This window comes from Dendrobates tinctorius, unplaced genomic scaffold, assembly GCF_039654945.1.
Source record: "Dendrobates tinctorius isolate UK_male_01 unplaced genomic scaffold, ASM3965494v1 ptg000098l, whole genome shotgun sequence".
Taxonomy (NCBI): domain Eukaryota; kingdom Metazoa; phylum Chordata; class Amphibia; order Anura; family Dendrobatidae; genus Dendrobates; species Dendrobates tinctorius.
In genome coordinates this window covers 8,002,723-8,019,215 of record NW_027361766.1, presented here as the reverse complement: position 1 = coordinate 8,019,215, position 16,493 = coordinate 8,002,723, and the positions used below count along the sequence as shown (strand labels likewise).

At 43.8% G+C, this 16,493-nt stretch overlaps 1 protein-coding gene across 4 annotated transcripts in view; it reads left to right on the top strand.

Moving 5' to 3' along the window:
* The window catches only part of TRIM33 (tripartite motif containing 33), a 216,314-nt gene that overhangs the window by 89,808 nt on the left and 110,013 nt on the right, over positions 1-16,493 (top strand). For all 4 annotated transcript variants that reach the window (XM_073587082.1, XM_073587080.1, XM_073587081.1 and 1 more), the window contains exons 3-4: positions 1,006-1,153; positions 6,578-6,710. In XM_073587082.1, the coding sequence (XP_073443183.1) occupies positions 1,006-1,153; positions 6,578-6,710 (281 nt within the window). The remainder of the gene's footprint in view (positions 1-1,005; positions 1,154-6,577; positions 6,711-16,493) is intronic.

Genomic DNA, 16,493 nt, shown 5'->3' with positions numbered 1-16,493 from the left:
TGAATATCTAAATTTTTTTCAGCGCATTGATGATGGTGATGTAGCCCAATGTATCACGAATAAAAGAAGCAACATTTACGTGAATAGCTACATTTTTTTACACCGCATGTACGAAAAACCTAATTTACATGGTCATGAATAGGGGGGAAATTGCCCAGTCGTGAACTGGTTAAACTACCGCCATTGTCATAAATTGACAAAAGCATCTCAATCTTTTCCCCAGCGATCCAGTGCTGCAGCGCTGCCAGTTTTTGCGTACATATGACGGACGTGCCTGCTCTAACATAATGGCTTCTTATGGCTGAAGGAGATTGGGAAAAAATGGTTCTAATTTTTATATAACCCCTTCAATAATGTCTAACTTCTTAATTGGGTAAAATTAGCAAAGTGCTTGTAAAAGCAAGCAACCTTGCTATTTACTGCCTATAAAAATCCTCTCCGTCCCAGGAATGGAGCGATTTTTATTATATTTTATTGCTTGTTGCTTGGTTTATTGGTCACCTCAGCAGTCTATCAGAGGTGGCTGCTTTCCTTGGCAATGAGAACAAGCTATTTGAGTGCCCTTGTACTACTTTGATGCTGCAGACTCTAACTGCTTCAGGCAGGACGGGTGAGCGCTCAGGTCAGTGGCGCGACCATGACGCTGGTCCAAACTGTCAAACTTCAGGAGACATAGTTCCTCTAGCAAGTAAGAAGTCTGGCAGGCAGAGATGTGAAGTGCTTCTGAAGAAATGTTAGGCAGCCCTTTTTATAAGTGTTGTGGGCAAAAAAATATAAAACCTGTATGTCGCATGAAGACCAAAGCTCAAGCCTAACATTCGCCTGTCCATTATAACCTAGTCGGAAGTTAAGTGTAAAAATTATTAAACCTTAAAAGAAACTCTCTTCTGTTGAACATCCCTTCACAAGCAACAGTGAATATATGAACCCAAATATTTGGCCTTGTTATATAGTGAATTATTGTTTATTTTCTTTCATGTTTTGTATATTTTGTCTGTTTCCTAGGTTTGTACAAGTTGCGAGGACAATGCAAGTGCTGTAGGGCTGTGCGGGGAATGTGGAGAATGGCTTTGTAAGACTTGTATAGAAGCACATCAAAGGGTTAAATTCACTAAGGACCACATGATCACAAATAAAGAAGATGTCTCTTCAGGTATGATTTCTCTGTTCATTGATAACTGAATGGCTCTTGTCAAATCAGTAGCTGAATACTTTACAACTCCGACCTGAATAGAAATGTAAAGTTCGGAAACTCTGGAAAATATAATTTGTATTTTTATTTCTTAGTTTTGAAGCTTTGTGCTCGACAGGTTTTTTATGATCTGTCCACTCACTTGAATTACCATTTCAGAACAACATATATTCTGTTTTTAAAGTGAACCTGTACAGCACCAAGTTAGACCGATATGAGATGAGGCCACCGCCTTTCAGGACTGATATACAGAATTCTATAATATCTGCCCCCAACCCAACCTGTAAGAGAAGAAAAAACACTTTTTATTATACTCACCTGTGGGTCGTTTCGGTCCAAGGGGTTTCACTCTTCTTGGTCTGGCACCTCCATCTTCTTGCAATACCATCCGGACAGTCTGCTCAGCATTGCGCTCCTGCGCAGGCATACTTATTTGCCCTGTTGAGGGCAGAGCAAAGCCATGCAGCTTGCAGGCACCGGGAAAGGTCAGAGAGGTCCAGCTCCTACGCACTGCAGGAACACGGACCAAGCGGGAGGGCGGCATCGTAAGATGATGGGAAGTGCCGGACCAAAAAAGAGCTACACCCCTCGGACCGGATCGGCTTGCAGGTAAGTATAGTTTATTTTTCGCATGTTGGATCTGGGGCTTATCTACTGCATTATAGAATGTTGTATATCAGCCCGGAAATTGATCGGGGCGATTCTGAGCTCGGCGATACCAAATATGTGTAGGCTTGATTTTATTTTATTTTGATTGGGGCAAAAGGGGGGTGATTTGAACTTTTTTGTTTTTTCTTTTTTTAATATTTTTTTAAACAGAATTTTTTTTAACTTTTAGCAGGCTTCAATAGTCAACATTGGAAGGCTAGAAGCATCCATTACTCGATCGACTCTGCTACATAGAGGTGATGCACAGATCACCTCTATGTAGCAGTATTACAGCATTGCTATGAGCGCTGACCACAGGGTGGCGCTCATAGCAATCCGTCATCAACAACCATAGAGGTCTCCAGGCAACGCATCGCTGACCTGCGATTACGTGGCGGGGTGTTCAGCGTTACGCATATCTCCGGCCCGGTGGCTGGAAGCGCTTCTTAAATGCCGCTGTCAGTGTTTGACAGCGGCATTTAACTTGTTAATGGGCGCGGGCGGATCGCGATTCCACTCGCGCCTATTGCAGGAACATGTCAGCTGTTGAAAACAGCTGACATGTCGCGGCTTTGAGGTGGGCTCACCGCCAGAGCCCTCATCAAAGCGGGGGATACGGCCAGCTGACATACTATCCCGTCAGCTGGCAGTAAGTGGTTAAGAGGAATAACTTGGGAACAGCACAGCAGAATTTCATTTACATCTTTTATAAAACAAGTGTATATATATAAAAAATAAAAGTTTTCAGGAGCGGTGACAATTCTTTATGGTATAGAATCTGTCACCAGGTTTATGCATCCCAATCTAACGCCAGCATAAAATAGAGGCAGGCAGCAACCCTGATTACAGCCGTGTCACACATAGTCTATATCTGACACTGGCTATAGCTAACAGTTTATTAATGTGGATTCCACACCAAAATCCCCATTAAAGAAAAAAGCAAAAAAATCTTCAGATTTGCTTGCAGCAATTTTAATCATTTGAATTAAAAAAAAGCTCCTATAGTGCATTTCACTCATTCTTTTTCCCTCTATGTACGCTATTGCATTTTGGAAAAAGCATAGTTTTTGGATGTTTTGCTGTAGTTTTTATTGTGTTTTTTTTTTTTGTCATTATTAAACATGTGCCAACCCCCCCCCCCCCCACACACACACACACACACACACATTTTTGATACACTGAATTTTAAGATCATGATGGAAAAAAAGGTGAAAAAATGTAAGTTCATACAAAACTGCACCACAAAAGTCTTTTAGTAAAAGTTTTAAAATCTGAATTTTTCATGTGGATAGATACTTGGAGGTCCGGCATCCACATGGTCAGCTATACTGATCTCTGACAGCGTCTGAATGTAAATGGAGCAGTTCTGGAACAACACAGCTTTATTCGCTGTGTAGTGTTCTTAGCAGAGAACTGCAGCGCAAGTCTTATTCAAGATTCAATACGTCTAATAACAAAATCATGAATCAAAGGGAAAAGGCATGAGACATGTATGAGGAAACAATCAAAGAAGGAAAGTACTCAAGTAAAAATGAGTGGAGGGGTGGAACGGTAGCAGGCTATGGGGTAGCAAGGTGATAATATAGTAAATGGGTCCAAAAAGAGACCAAGGATGTCAGACTGGTAATAAAGTGCATGTAGTGCAGACCATAATAGCCATTAAGACAGCCATGAGACAGCCAAAAGATATGTAGAGTTTATAGCTTACCCATTGTGTGGTATAAAATGCCTGTCCACGGTACATGGACATTGTTAACAGCTGATCTGATGGTGCCGGGAGTTTCCCCCTATCAATCTGATGCTGCTGACCTAGCCCAAAGATGGGTCATAAGCCTGGACAACAGGTGTTGCTATTGACAGTGCTGACTGAATTGGTAAACTACAGTGCTTGTCTAGTGCAGATAGTTTATCACAAAAGTCCAGGTGATATCTTGCCTGCACCAATACGAAGGAGCACTTTCATCCCCATTACAATGTGGCAGTGGCAGTACGCATGTCTAAGGGTGGTTTCACATTAGCGTTTTCAGCGGTAAGGGTGGTTTCACATTAGCGTTTCAGGGCGCAGCGACGGCCTGCGCACGGCTGCCGCTAAGCCCCGCCCCCTGCTGCACTTCCTCCGGTAGCTCCGCAGTATGCGTTTGGCGGCACATGCGTCCTTTTGATGGTGCGCCGAGCGCAACCAAATTGCAACAGGTTGCGTTTGGTGCTGGTCGGCGCACCGTCAAAAGGACGCATGCGCTGCCAAACGCATACTGCGCACGGCCTGTGTCCCCAGTGATAGGGGATGCAGGACGCATGTAGTGTCATGCGCCCGTAGGCGGAGCTACCGGTGGAGGCGCGGCGGGGGCGGGGCTTAGCGGTGGCCGTGCGCAGGCCGTCGCTGTGCCCTGAAACGCTAATGTGAAACCACCCTTACCGCTGCTCCATTCATAGTCTACTGGCCTGCTGGAAAATGCCCAGTGCTGAGCTCATCAGCCTCATAGGGAATTGATGGACCATCGGTTGGTTTTTCACCCTGTTGCTTCATTGTAGTGGAAATAAAAGTACCACATACTGCCAATCTGTACAGGTCCCAGTGATTGGACCCACACCTCCATCAACCCCCTAGATATAGGTGTGACAACTAATGATGAGCTAATGTGTTCAGATTAGGTGTTATCTGAGCATGCTTTTGTGCTAACCAAGTGTCTTCGGCGTGCTCGAATAATATTTTTAACTCCCAGCTCCTGCATGTCTTGCGCCTATTTGACAGCCACAGCACAAGCAGACATTGCCTAACAAACTGACAATGCATACATGTGTTGTTGCTGCTGTCGAACAGCCGCGAGACATGCAGCCGTTGGGACTCCAGCATATCTTTCGAGCACTCCAAAGAAACTTATCCAAGCAAGTTCACTCATCACTAGTGACAAGTTATCTGCACTGGTCAGGCCCTTCGAATCTGCATTCACACTGCAAGTTACTCTTGAATGAGCACTGTTCAAAACGCTTGTTTTAAAATTATGTTGCACTGTAGCCAGGCTGATGATCACCTGATGAATGAGCAAAATGCTTGTTCATCAGATGAAATTATCTTTTGTGTGGCACAAAAGATTCTCATTCTTGTCTGTGCATCGTCCTGTGAAAAACAGAGCGTGCACTGTCAAATACCATGGCAGTCTATGTTCACTATTACAGATTTCTCACTCAGTGCACATCAGATACTTTGGTCTGAAACGACTGCCAATCCGTTCCAAGTTTAAAAACCGGTGAAACTACAGCCAGTTGGTCCATGTAAACGGACCCAAAGGTCAGAGCTAGGCTACAGCTGTGACCTTGCTGCTTGTAATCCCTTGCCCCAGTGCTGAGCTATGTTGCTGCAGTCACATGCTGCCTGCTTATTAAAGGGGTTGTCCATTCTAAGAAAGGTCTGTAACTATTTCCATGTATTCCTTGTACAGGTGGGCAGTCCTATGGCTCGTGTTCTTCTATGCGATTTGCTGACTAGACTCTTCTGAATGGAGAGAAGTGCATAAGTCAGATGAGTCTACTCGGCACATGACCACATATGTGCAAACTGCATACAAGCACTCACGTGACAGCACACGGTCACGATTTGGCAGCCTGCAGGCATACAGAGCAACTGCAGACTTTTCTTTGACGACCAGACTATCCCTGTAACAAAAGCTGGAGGGGACCACCAGTGCATCCATACATTTATCACATGGATATTTTTATAATCAATGGAGTGACTATTTTTATTACAAAATCGTAGTACAAATTACCATGTTATGTTTAGGCAAACGCCTAAACAACTCGCCACTAATGTGACGGCTGGACCTGCTTCTCTTAAGCGCGGCTGTGATGTTAACTCGTAGTCATAATGTTGCTACCCACAACTGATTTAGCAGGTTTGCTTCAGTCAGTGTAGAGCAGTGTCTACTCTCTTCGATTATATTTCAATTAAAAAAAACTGCTTGCATCAGAAAGTTGATCTGAATACAGATACATATTTCAACGCATATCTTCTCACAGTGTGATATCACTCATGTATCGTTTATAGAACTCAAGCAATGGGTGGTCTAGGAGACACTGAGAACTTGTTTCTGGTTTGAATTTGTGTAGAATGAAAACGTTTTTCTACTAATTTCATCAAACCCGACAAAATCTGAAGAGGGTGACCCTCTCCCTTAGTTCAGGAGATAATTTAAAACTTTTCTAATGTGTGAGAAATAGGCTCACAAATGAATGGAAAAAATCATATTGAAAGAACACTTATAGCTCTCGTTTGAAATAGTGTGTACATCACACAGGAGACGAGGAGACTGCTCTATATACATCATACAGGAGCTGCTGCGATTGGTGAGTACACCACAAGGAGTAAGATGGAAATGCAGAGCGCACCACGTCCGCTCACAAAGAACGGCCAAGTGTTTGCTCTGACCAGTGTCCAGACGTAATCCAGTGTGCGCCACGACGAATCTTCCCAAGAGCCCAAACATATGAGCTCACTGGCTACAAACAGCCAGCAGGTTGGAGATTCCCCACCACTGCTGTAACTGAATGGACCATTTGGCAGTCGAAATCCCTAAAATGTGCTGAATGCTAAACACATTGTAGCTTCAGGGCCCTCTTGATGGCTCGGGAGCAGATTTTACTGTATCAAAGGTTTCTATTTGTGTATTTTTATTCCTTTGTGTTCTTATTGTGTGTTCATTTTACTAAAAGATTTCTATGACATTTGTTACTTTTCTCTAGAATCCGTGGGAGCGTCAGGGCAGCGTCTAGTTTATTGTCACGTCCATAAACAGGAGCATCTAAAATTGTTCTGTGAAACCTGTGACAAGCTAACATGTCGTGACTGCCAACTTCTTGAACACAAGGAACACAGGTATGCATGTTTTCTAGTGCGCAAATACTGAGGCTTACTGTTTTTAAGTTTGAGTCTGGCATTAAAGCTTCTCAACCTTTTTATTAACTGTACACATGTAGCCACGAAGGCATCATATTCTTTGTCAACCATGAGACCGTACAATATTTGACACCCTTTGAAAGTTTGTCCTGTATTGTCTTCAGGTAATAGGTGACTTGCGTATCTAAATTTTTCTTTTTATGCAGTAAGGCAAGCGAAGGGTGGCCATGCTCATTAGATATTTTGTTGAAATCTGTCTGTAATATCCATGGGTAAGCTCTACAATCTTCTGTCATCAGATGAAGGGGAAAGAAAGAATCTAGTATGTCTGATTTTTAGCATAGCGTCTTGTACCTGTGGCAGATAAGTCACTATCAGGTGTAATCCACTTAAGATGGCTTTAAATTTTGTTGAATATAGGCAAAGCAGAAAAACGTACCATATATACTCAAGTATAAGCCGAGACCCCCCTAATTTTGCCTCAAAAAAAACAAAAAAAAAAAAACTGGGAAGTCTTATTGACTCGTATAAGCCGAGGGTGGTGCTGCACAAGGGTTAATGGTGGTCCAAAAAGATGCTCCATAGATAAATACCCCCATAAAATGCTGCACAAGGGTTAATTGCCCAAGAAGATGCTCCATAGATAAATACCCCCCATAAAATGCTGCACAAGGGTTAATTGCCCAAGAAGATGCTCCATAGATAAATACCCCCCATAAAATGCTGCACAAGGGTTAATGGTGGCCCAAGAAGATGCTCCATAGATAAATACCCCCCATAAATTCCTGCTGTACAAAGGTTAATGGTGGCCCAAGAAGATGCTCCATAGATAAATACCGCCCATAAATTCCTGCTGCACAAGGGTTAATGGTGGCCCAAGAAGATGCTCCATAGATAAATACGGCCTATATACCCATATATATTGCTGCTGCAATTAAAAAAAAAAAAAAAAAAATTACATGCCTCTCGTCGCTGACAGCCAGGTGCCGGTGTCCTGGGCAGGCGGGGACAGGTGCCGATGTCACCGCTGGCTCAGGCCCCCATCATCACGTCCTCTGATCTGAACGTCACAGTCAGAGGATGCGGAGGACAGAGCGGCATGCGGCGATGGAACGGGGACCGGTAAATATCGCCATTGTCGGGGCGGTGGAACGTGGACAGGTGAATATTGCACTGCTCCCCGTCCTCCTCCCGTCATACTTGCCCCCTCCTGGCGCACATGGAAGAAGCAGGGGCTGCAGAGACCGTGCCAGGAAGGGGGTGTGTATGATCTCTGGGTAAAAATCTTGGCTTATACTTGAGTATATACTGTAAATGCAATTTTGTTGCTGCTCATATGACATTCGTGGGCGTGTTGGGCTTTAACATGCTTGATCCGCTTCCTCCTCTTTTCTGCATTTTCATTATTTTTTCCCTTCTTATTCTTCCACTCTCACTCCTTTCTCTCATGTTTGTAGGCTGTTACCCTCGGAGAGGCATATTTGATAAGTGTTAGGTTTAAGGTCCTAACAAAGAAAGGAATGTCTTTTCATAGCTGTTGACTTCTCATTAACTGGCCAGTTGGTGTGTTATTTATCTTCATTATACATGTCATCTACTGTATATCATAAGCTAAATACAATGGGAGAAATGATCAACCCATTTTTCTCATAAAATCAACAACATTCACAAACATGGTGAATTGTTTCACTAATGCATCCCAGTGAGCACTGAATCTTATTTTCTGTTTTTTCAACCAGGAGCCTGAACCTTCATGCTGCCAATCATCAGTCATGTAATAAAATGTCCTGTGTATTCTGCAACCCAGCCTGAAAAGAGTGGCCGGTGTTAGCATTCTGCACGGTCTGTCTCCCCCTCCTTGATACAGGAAAAATATACACTGCTCAAAAAAATTTAGGGAACACTATGATACCACATTGTAGAATGAATTATCACAGCTGCAAATCTTAATTCATTACATAGTGGCATGCGTTGAGAACAAGAAAACATAAAAATGATCACTGTAAATCAAAATTAATCTCCCATGGAGGTCTGGATTTGGAAGGATACTCAAAATCAAAGTGGAAAATCGAATTAGAGGCTGATCCAACTTCAGTGGAAATGCCTCAAGACAAGCAGATGATGCTCAGTAGTGTGATGGCCTCCACGTGCTTGTATGACCTCCCTACAACACCTGGGCATGCTCCTGATGAGGCAGCGGTTGATCTCCTGAGGGATCTCCTCCCAGACCTGGACTAAAGCATCCACCAACTCCTGGACAGACTGTGGTGCAACTTGACGTTGGTGGATGGAGCGAGACACGATGACACGATGTCCCAGGCGAGCCAGTCCATAACTTCAATGCCTTCATCTTGCAGGAACTGCTGACACACTCCAGCCACATGAGGTCTGGCATTGTCCTGCATTAGGGGGAACCCAGGGCCAACCGCACCAGCATATGGTCTCACAAGGGGTGTGAGGATCTCATCTCGGTACTTCATGGCAGTCAGGCTACCTCTGGCGAGCACATGGAGGGCTGTGCGGCCCTCCAAAGAAAGGCCACCTCGCACCATTACTGACCCACTGCCAAACCGGTCATGCTGAAGGATGTTGCAGGCAGCAGATCGCTCTCCACGGCATCTCCAGACCGTCACGTCTGTCACATGTGCTGTGAACCTGCTTTCATCTGTGAAGAGCACAAAGCACAAGTGGCGAATTTGCCAATCCTGGTGTTCTGTGGCAAATGCCAAGCATCCTTCACAGTGTTGGGCTGTGAGCACAATCCCCATCTGTGGACGTCGAGCCCTCAGACCATCCTCATGGAGTCGGTTTCTAACTGTTTGTGCAGACACATGCACATTTGTGGCCAGCTGGAGGTAATTTTGCAGGGCTCTGGCAGTGTTCCTCCTGTTCCTCCTTGCACAAAGGCTGAGGTTAGCGGTCCTACTGCTGGGTTGTTGCCCTCCTATGGCCCCCTCCACGTCTACTGGTGTACTGGCCTGACTCCTGATAGCGTCTCCAGCCTCTGGACACTACGCTGACAGACACAGCAAACCTTCTTGCCACAGTTTGCATTGATGTGCCATCCTGGATGAGCTGCACTACCTGAGCCACTTGTGTGGATTGTAGAGTGTCTCATGCTACCACGAGTGTGAAAGCACAACCAACATTCAAAAGTGACCAAAACATCAGCCACAAAGCATTGGTACTGAGATGTGGTCTGTGGTCCCCACCTGCAGAACCACTCCTTTATTGTGTGTCTTGATAATTGCCAATAGCTTCCATCTGTTCTATTCCATTTGCACAACAGCATGTGAAATTGATTGTCAATCAGTGTTGCTTCCTAAGTGGACATTTTAATTTCACAGAAGTTTTATTTACTTGGTTATATTCTGTTTAAGTGTTCCCTTTATTTGTTTGAGCAGTATATATCTTTGTACCGTGCTACCAAGTAGATAGAAAATAAACTTTGAGAGTCCTCAGATGGTCAATACCTTTTAATGGCTAACTGAAAAGATGGAAACAAATTGCAAGCTTTCATGATTACTCAGGTCTCTTCGTCAGGCATAGAATAACACTATTTGCCCCTAACAGCCGATGGTGGAATTGCGATCCACCCGTGGCTAACGTGGTGGTGGTAGTTGTTGTAGTAGTCTTTATTTATATAGCGCGATAGTCCAGTCATCTTGAGGGAGTGGGGGATAGATGGAGATAGTGATTGGGACACACACTTACACACACATACAAAATGACTTTGAATAGGGAACGTGATAGGCTGCTCCGAACAAATGTGTTTTGAGGGAGGTCCTAAAACTGTGCAAGTTCTGGCTGATCCTGATTTCTTGGGGTAGAGCATTCCAGAGGATTGGCACAAAGTGAGAGAAGTCTTGGAGTCGAGAGTGGGAGGTACGGATTAGTTCAGATGTTAGTCGAAAGTTGTTTGCAGAGCGCAGTGATCGGCTAGGCCGATAGACAGAAATGAGGGAGGAGATGTAAGGGGGTACCGTACTGTGGAGTGCTTTGTGGGTGAGAACAAGTACTTTGAATTGGATCCTATAATCAATGGGCAGCCAGTGTAACGACTGGCGAAGAGCGGACTCGTCCGAGTACTGATTACTCTCTCCCGTCCATCCTTAATGCAGCAGCCAGGGTCGTCTATCTGTCTACCGTAAAGTCGAGTGAGGGGGAGGCCAATTAGAGCGTTACATTAGTCCAGGCGGCAGTGGATCAGGGTGACAGTGAGGGTTTTTGTTGTCCATGGTGAGAAAAGGTCAGATTCTAGAGATGTTCTCTAGGTGTAAGCGGCAAGAGCGGGCACAAGATTGTGTATGGGAGGTGAAGGAGAGATTGTTGTCAAATATAACAACCAGACAGTGTGCCTGCTGCTGGGGTGTAATTATAGTGCCACCCACAGAGAGGGAAATGTCATATTTAGGGAGGTTAGTAGACGGCGGGAGCAGAAATTCAGTTTTGGAAAGGTTGCGTTTCAGATAGTGAACATGATGGAGACTGCGGACAGTCACTGGCTTTATGTAGTACAGTGGGGGTAAGGTCAGGGAATGACGTGTATAGTTGGGTCATCAGCATAAAGATGGTACTGAAACCCAAATCTGCTGATGGTCTGTCCAGTTGGGGCTGTGTAGAGAGATAAGAGAAGGGGGCCAAGGACTGAGCCCTGAGGTACATTAACAGTGAGAGGAAGAGGAGATGAAGTGGAGCCACTGAAGGAGCGATCAGAAAGATAGAAAGAGAACCAGGAGAGAGCAGTGTCCTTAATGCCTAGTGGCTGGAGCCTAGCGTGTTCAACAGTGTCGAAATTTGCAGACAAGTCGAGGAGAATGAGTAAGGAAGAGAGTAGAGTTGTCATCGTTACATTTTGCTGTCACAAGGTCACTTTGAGTGCAGTTTCTGTCGAATGTAAAGGGCGGAAGCTGGACTGTGATGGGTCTAGGAGGGAGTGAGTGGAGCGGTAACGGGTAAGCTGGGAGTAGTTCAGGCGCTCCCAGAGTTTAGAGATGAAGGGGAGATTGAAGACTGGTCTATAGTTGTTTGTGCAGGATGGGTCGAGAGCAGGTTTCTTTAATAATGGAGTAATGATAGTGTTTGAAGGAGGAGGGGATAATGCCCGACGAGAGGGAGAGATTAAAGATTGCAGTTGAGTTGTGATGACTGGAGAGAGAGACTGGAGGAGGAAGCGGGCAGCGAAAATTGGAGTGGTGTGTGCAGGGGGGCAGTGTGTTGTGAATTCTCTTAGTTCTGAGTTGGGGCTCCCTCTGGTAGTTACTGTGGGTAGTGGAGCTGGCCGGATTGACAGAGGTCTGCCACCTGATGATGATTATGATTGAGATCTGTGGTTACGGATTGGGAGTATTTAAGTGAGCAGGCTTCTCTCAATTGTTGCTGGTGATTAGTTCTTCCTGTGCAACTTGAGGTCTACTGTCTCCTGCCTGATCCTGCATTTTTCAGCTAAGTTGTTCATTTTCTAATCCTTTGCTTCTGATCTGGTTTTGCCTCTTTCTGCTTTGCTGTGTGGGTTCAGCGTGCTCCCTGTTGGGGCTGTGCTGGACCCCCGCTTCATATGTTACAGCTTGTGTCAGTTTGTTCAGTCCCCTGTTATATTAGTCTCTTTTGCTTTGCTGCAAGTTTACACCAGAATGCTGATATAGTGGGGGAGAGGTCGTGAGACCTCAATGTTTTTTGTACCTCAGACGTGTTGGATTTTTTTAGGGTTTTTGCGTGATTGCAGACAGTGTCTTTCCTTTCCTATCCTAGCTAGACCGTTTGGGCCCCATCATTTGCTCAGTCTATTTTCTGCCTGTGTTTGTCCCTCGTCTGGTCTCACCAGCAATATGTTTGGGGCTGTCTATTCCTTTGGGGTTCTACTCTGGCGCAGTTTAGGTTTCACCTTTCTTGCTTTAGGCCTAGTTATTTCTCCGGCTGTGTCAAGGCGTCTAGGGCATCGTAGGTACGCTCCACGGCTACTGTTAGTTGTGTTGTTAGGAATAGGGGTCTGCAATTCGCTAAGTGACCAACTTTTCTGGTTTCCTGGTGTCCTAGCCTATTCCTGCCATCCTCCTCGGTGACCTTTCATAACAGCAGTGGCTGATCCTTTGGCTGGTATGTACTGGTGAATTTCACATGCACATTGCACTTTGTACTCCTCATTAGTTAATCCTACTGGGTTGGTATACACAGCATATGCACTTTACTTTGAATCAGATAACCCAGCAGGTCATTATATGCACTTTTTTATGTTATATATTTTAATTATAATTACAAATAGTTTTTATCACCAGTATTTTTTGGTATATAATTGTGCATTTTTTTATGAAATTGTGTAACTTATTCACAGAATATTATTTTCACCTTTTTCAGCATATATATTTTTTTTCATAGCCCTCACTTTTATTAGTGCATATATTTCACTTTATTAGCCATTGTGATTTCGCCTATTGTCCTCTGCACACCGCTGTTTTTTTTTTTTTTTTTAAATTTTAATATATGTAATTTATTAAATTTTTTTCTGAAAATATTTATCATATTTTTTGTTGTCATTTATGCCCTTTTTTTGTGATACAATAAATTTGACATTTTTATCATGATTTTTTGTGAATGTCTTTTGTAAGGGATAAATGGTTTAAATTAGATATTCAATTTTTTGAGAATTCTCTTTCAGTATATTCTTGGTATTTCTTTCCTATATAGGTTAATAAGAGATTGAAGACTGGCCTGTAGTTTGTGCAGGATGAGTCGAGAACGGGTTTCTTCAATAATGGAGTAATGACAGTGTTTGAAGGAGGAGGGGCAAATGCCCAAGGAGAGGGAGAGATTAAAAAGATAGTAGTTAGGCGAGTTGTGACGACTGGAGCAAGAGACTGGAGGAGATGTGAAGGAATGAGGTCAGTAGTGCATGTAGTCGGACGAGAAGAAGAGAGGAGTCTGGAGACTTCTGTGATGGGATCAAATGTGGAGAGTGAGCCAGCAGAATTGCAGGGAGGGATGGGAGTCACGACACCTGGTGGCTGGGAGCGGATTTCCTGATGGATATTATCTATTTTCTCTATAAAGTGGAAGGCCAGGTCATCAGCACAAATATCTTTGATAGGGGCTTGTGCATTTGGCCTGAGGAGGAAGTGAAAGGTGTCAAAAAGTTTCTTGGGGTTGTTGGATAGTGACGAGATCAGAGTGGTGAAGTAGGTCTGTTTGGTGAGGTGAAGGGCAGATATATAGGTTCTTAACATGAATTTGAAGTGGATGGTCTTCTGGTGTGCGGGTTTTTCTCCATAAGCGTTCAGCACTTCTAGAGAATCGCTGGAGAAATCGAGTTTGCAATGGTAGCCAGGGCTGTTTTACTCTGTGCTTGGAGGTTCTGAGGGTGAGGGGAGCTACTTGGTCAAGGGTGCTTCTAAGAATGTCGTTGTGTATAGCCAGATCAGGACAGTAAAAAGAGAAGATTGAGGACTGAGTGTACGGAGTCTGAAAGTGTATTGAGGGTTAATGGCTTGTAGATTTCTGAATGTGTGGTAGGTAGGCGTGTGCTGGGGTGGGTGAGGATTTGTGAGCGTGAAGGAGAGAATGTTGTGGTCAGAGAGGGGTAGCGGTGAGTTATTTTAGGTAGGAGACTGAACAGAGCCGGACAAAGACCAGGTCAAGGGTGTTACCGTCTTCGTGTGTGTCAGAGGTTGAGAGCTGTGAGAGGCCGAGAGAAGTGGTTAGTGATAGAAGCTGGGATGCAGATGTGGAAGAGGGGCTGTTAATCGGGATGTTGACGTCTCCCAGGATAAGGGTTTGGAGTTCTGAGGACACAAAGTGTGGCAACCCGGCAGAGAAATGGTCAAGGAAGTAAGTGGGTGAGCCTGGGGGCCGATTTATGACCGCTACTCTGAGGGAGAGGGGACGAAAGAGCCCAAATGTAGTGGACCTCAAAAGAAGGGAATGAGAGTGATGACCTGGGGGAGGGGTGACCTGGAAAGTGCATTGTGGGGACAGGAGTATTCCAACTCCACCACCAAGTCTGTGGCTAGCTATGACTGCTGCCCAGTGGTCAGCACTCATAGCAAGTAAGCATTACTGTTACACAGAGCAGGGCTGAAGCCCTGCTGTGTGTAGCACAAGCGATCAGAAGATCGCAGCTTAGAAGCTAGTAAGAAAAAAAAAAAGTTTCAATTTTTTTTAAAAAGCTTATATGCCCCGCCCAATTCAAAATCAAACCATTTAAAAAAAATGCACATTTGGTATCGCCGACTCCAGAATTGCTGATTTTCTCTATCTACGGCGTAACGAGAAAAAACGCTAAATGCCAGAATAAGTTTGCGTTTGGCCGACCAAAATAGTATCAACGTCAACTCCAGATCCCGAAAAATGTAGACTTTGGTTCTCGGAAAATGGTGCCTTTTTTTTTTTTTTTTAAATACAAACTTTGGATTTTCTTTTTATCACTACTTAAATGAAGAAAGAACCTCTACATGTTTGATATCTGCAAACTCGTTATGACCTGGAGAATCATAATGGCAGGTCAGTTTTAGCAGTTAGTGACATGATGGAAAAAAAAAAAAATGTGGTCTTGCACCTTCTTCAATTTCACTGGACTTTGAATTTTGATCAAATTTTCCAGTACACTATATGGTAAAACCAATGGTGTCGTTCAAAAATACAACTCGTCCTGCAGAAAAACAAGCCCTCACATGGCCATATTGATAAAAAAATTAAGAAGGGGAGCACAAAACGGAAACTGAAAAAAAAAAATTGAAAAACTCAATGTGGTGAAGGGGTTAAAAGGGGTTCTCTGGTACTGTAAGGGTATGGTTCCACGCTGCGTACTTGCAGCACTTTACACGCAGTGGAAACCCCGCTCCGTCCAAAGCGCCGCCCCTTGTTGTACGCACAGTGATTTTTTTTCTTTTCAGTTTTCTTTTTTATATTAATCCCTCCATGTTATATTGGCATATGTATGGTTCCCGCCCACTGCTATTATCCATTTAAATGCAGTTATCAATCTCAGTGGCATTTTCAAACCACGGCCTTGGGGCAATCGTGGGGTTGCCGTAAGTCAGCTGATCTGCTGAAGCCAAAAAACCCAACCTATAGTAATTTTTAGTATATACTGCAATACAATATTGCAGTATATAAAGCAATCGATTGAGCCATCGCAGGTTCAAGTCCACAAAACAAACTAAGAAAAAATAGAAAAAAAATCTAGAAAAAAATATTTACTTTGAAAAAATGTCAGCACTCCAGATGTGAGAGTAGCAAAAAAATGGTGGTCTTTATTCACCCATGTATGTCTGACGTTTCGGGTCCTTTCTTAAGCCATAAATTTGGTTTGAGAGGCTCATAATTTTAAAAAGCTGAAGGATGTGACAAACATGGATGAGTAAAGACCACAGTTGTTTCTCTCCTCCCCCCCCCCCCCCCCCCCACTATCTCACGTCTGGAGTGCTGGTCGGTACCCTGAGGCTTGCACCCGTTTGCTTTATCTGTTTTATATAGTGCTACTTACGTTTGAGGATAGAGACAGAAAAAAGAAACATTTTGGAATTACTCATTTAAATACAAAAATTAATGTGGTATCACTGCTTCCGTAAAAGTCCTGTTTTTCAAAATATAAATCTAATTTAACCATTAGATAAAAGCACTAAACAAAACAGCATGAAATGACAAAATTTTGTTTTTGATTTTTCCTGTCCCTGCAATACCACAAAAATATTGCAATATGAAGCGATCAAAACAACGTTTCTTTTCCAAATGTGTCAATAAAAACATATCGCCGCACAAAAAAGCATA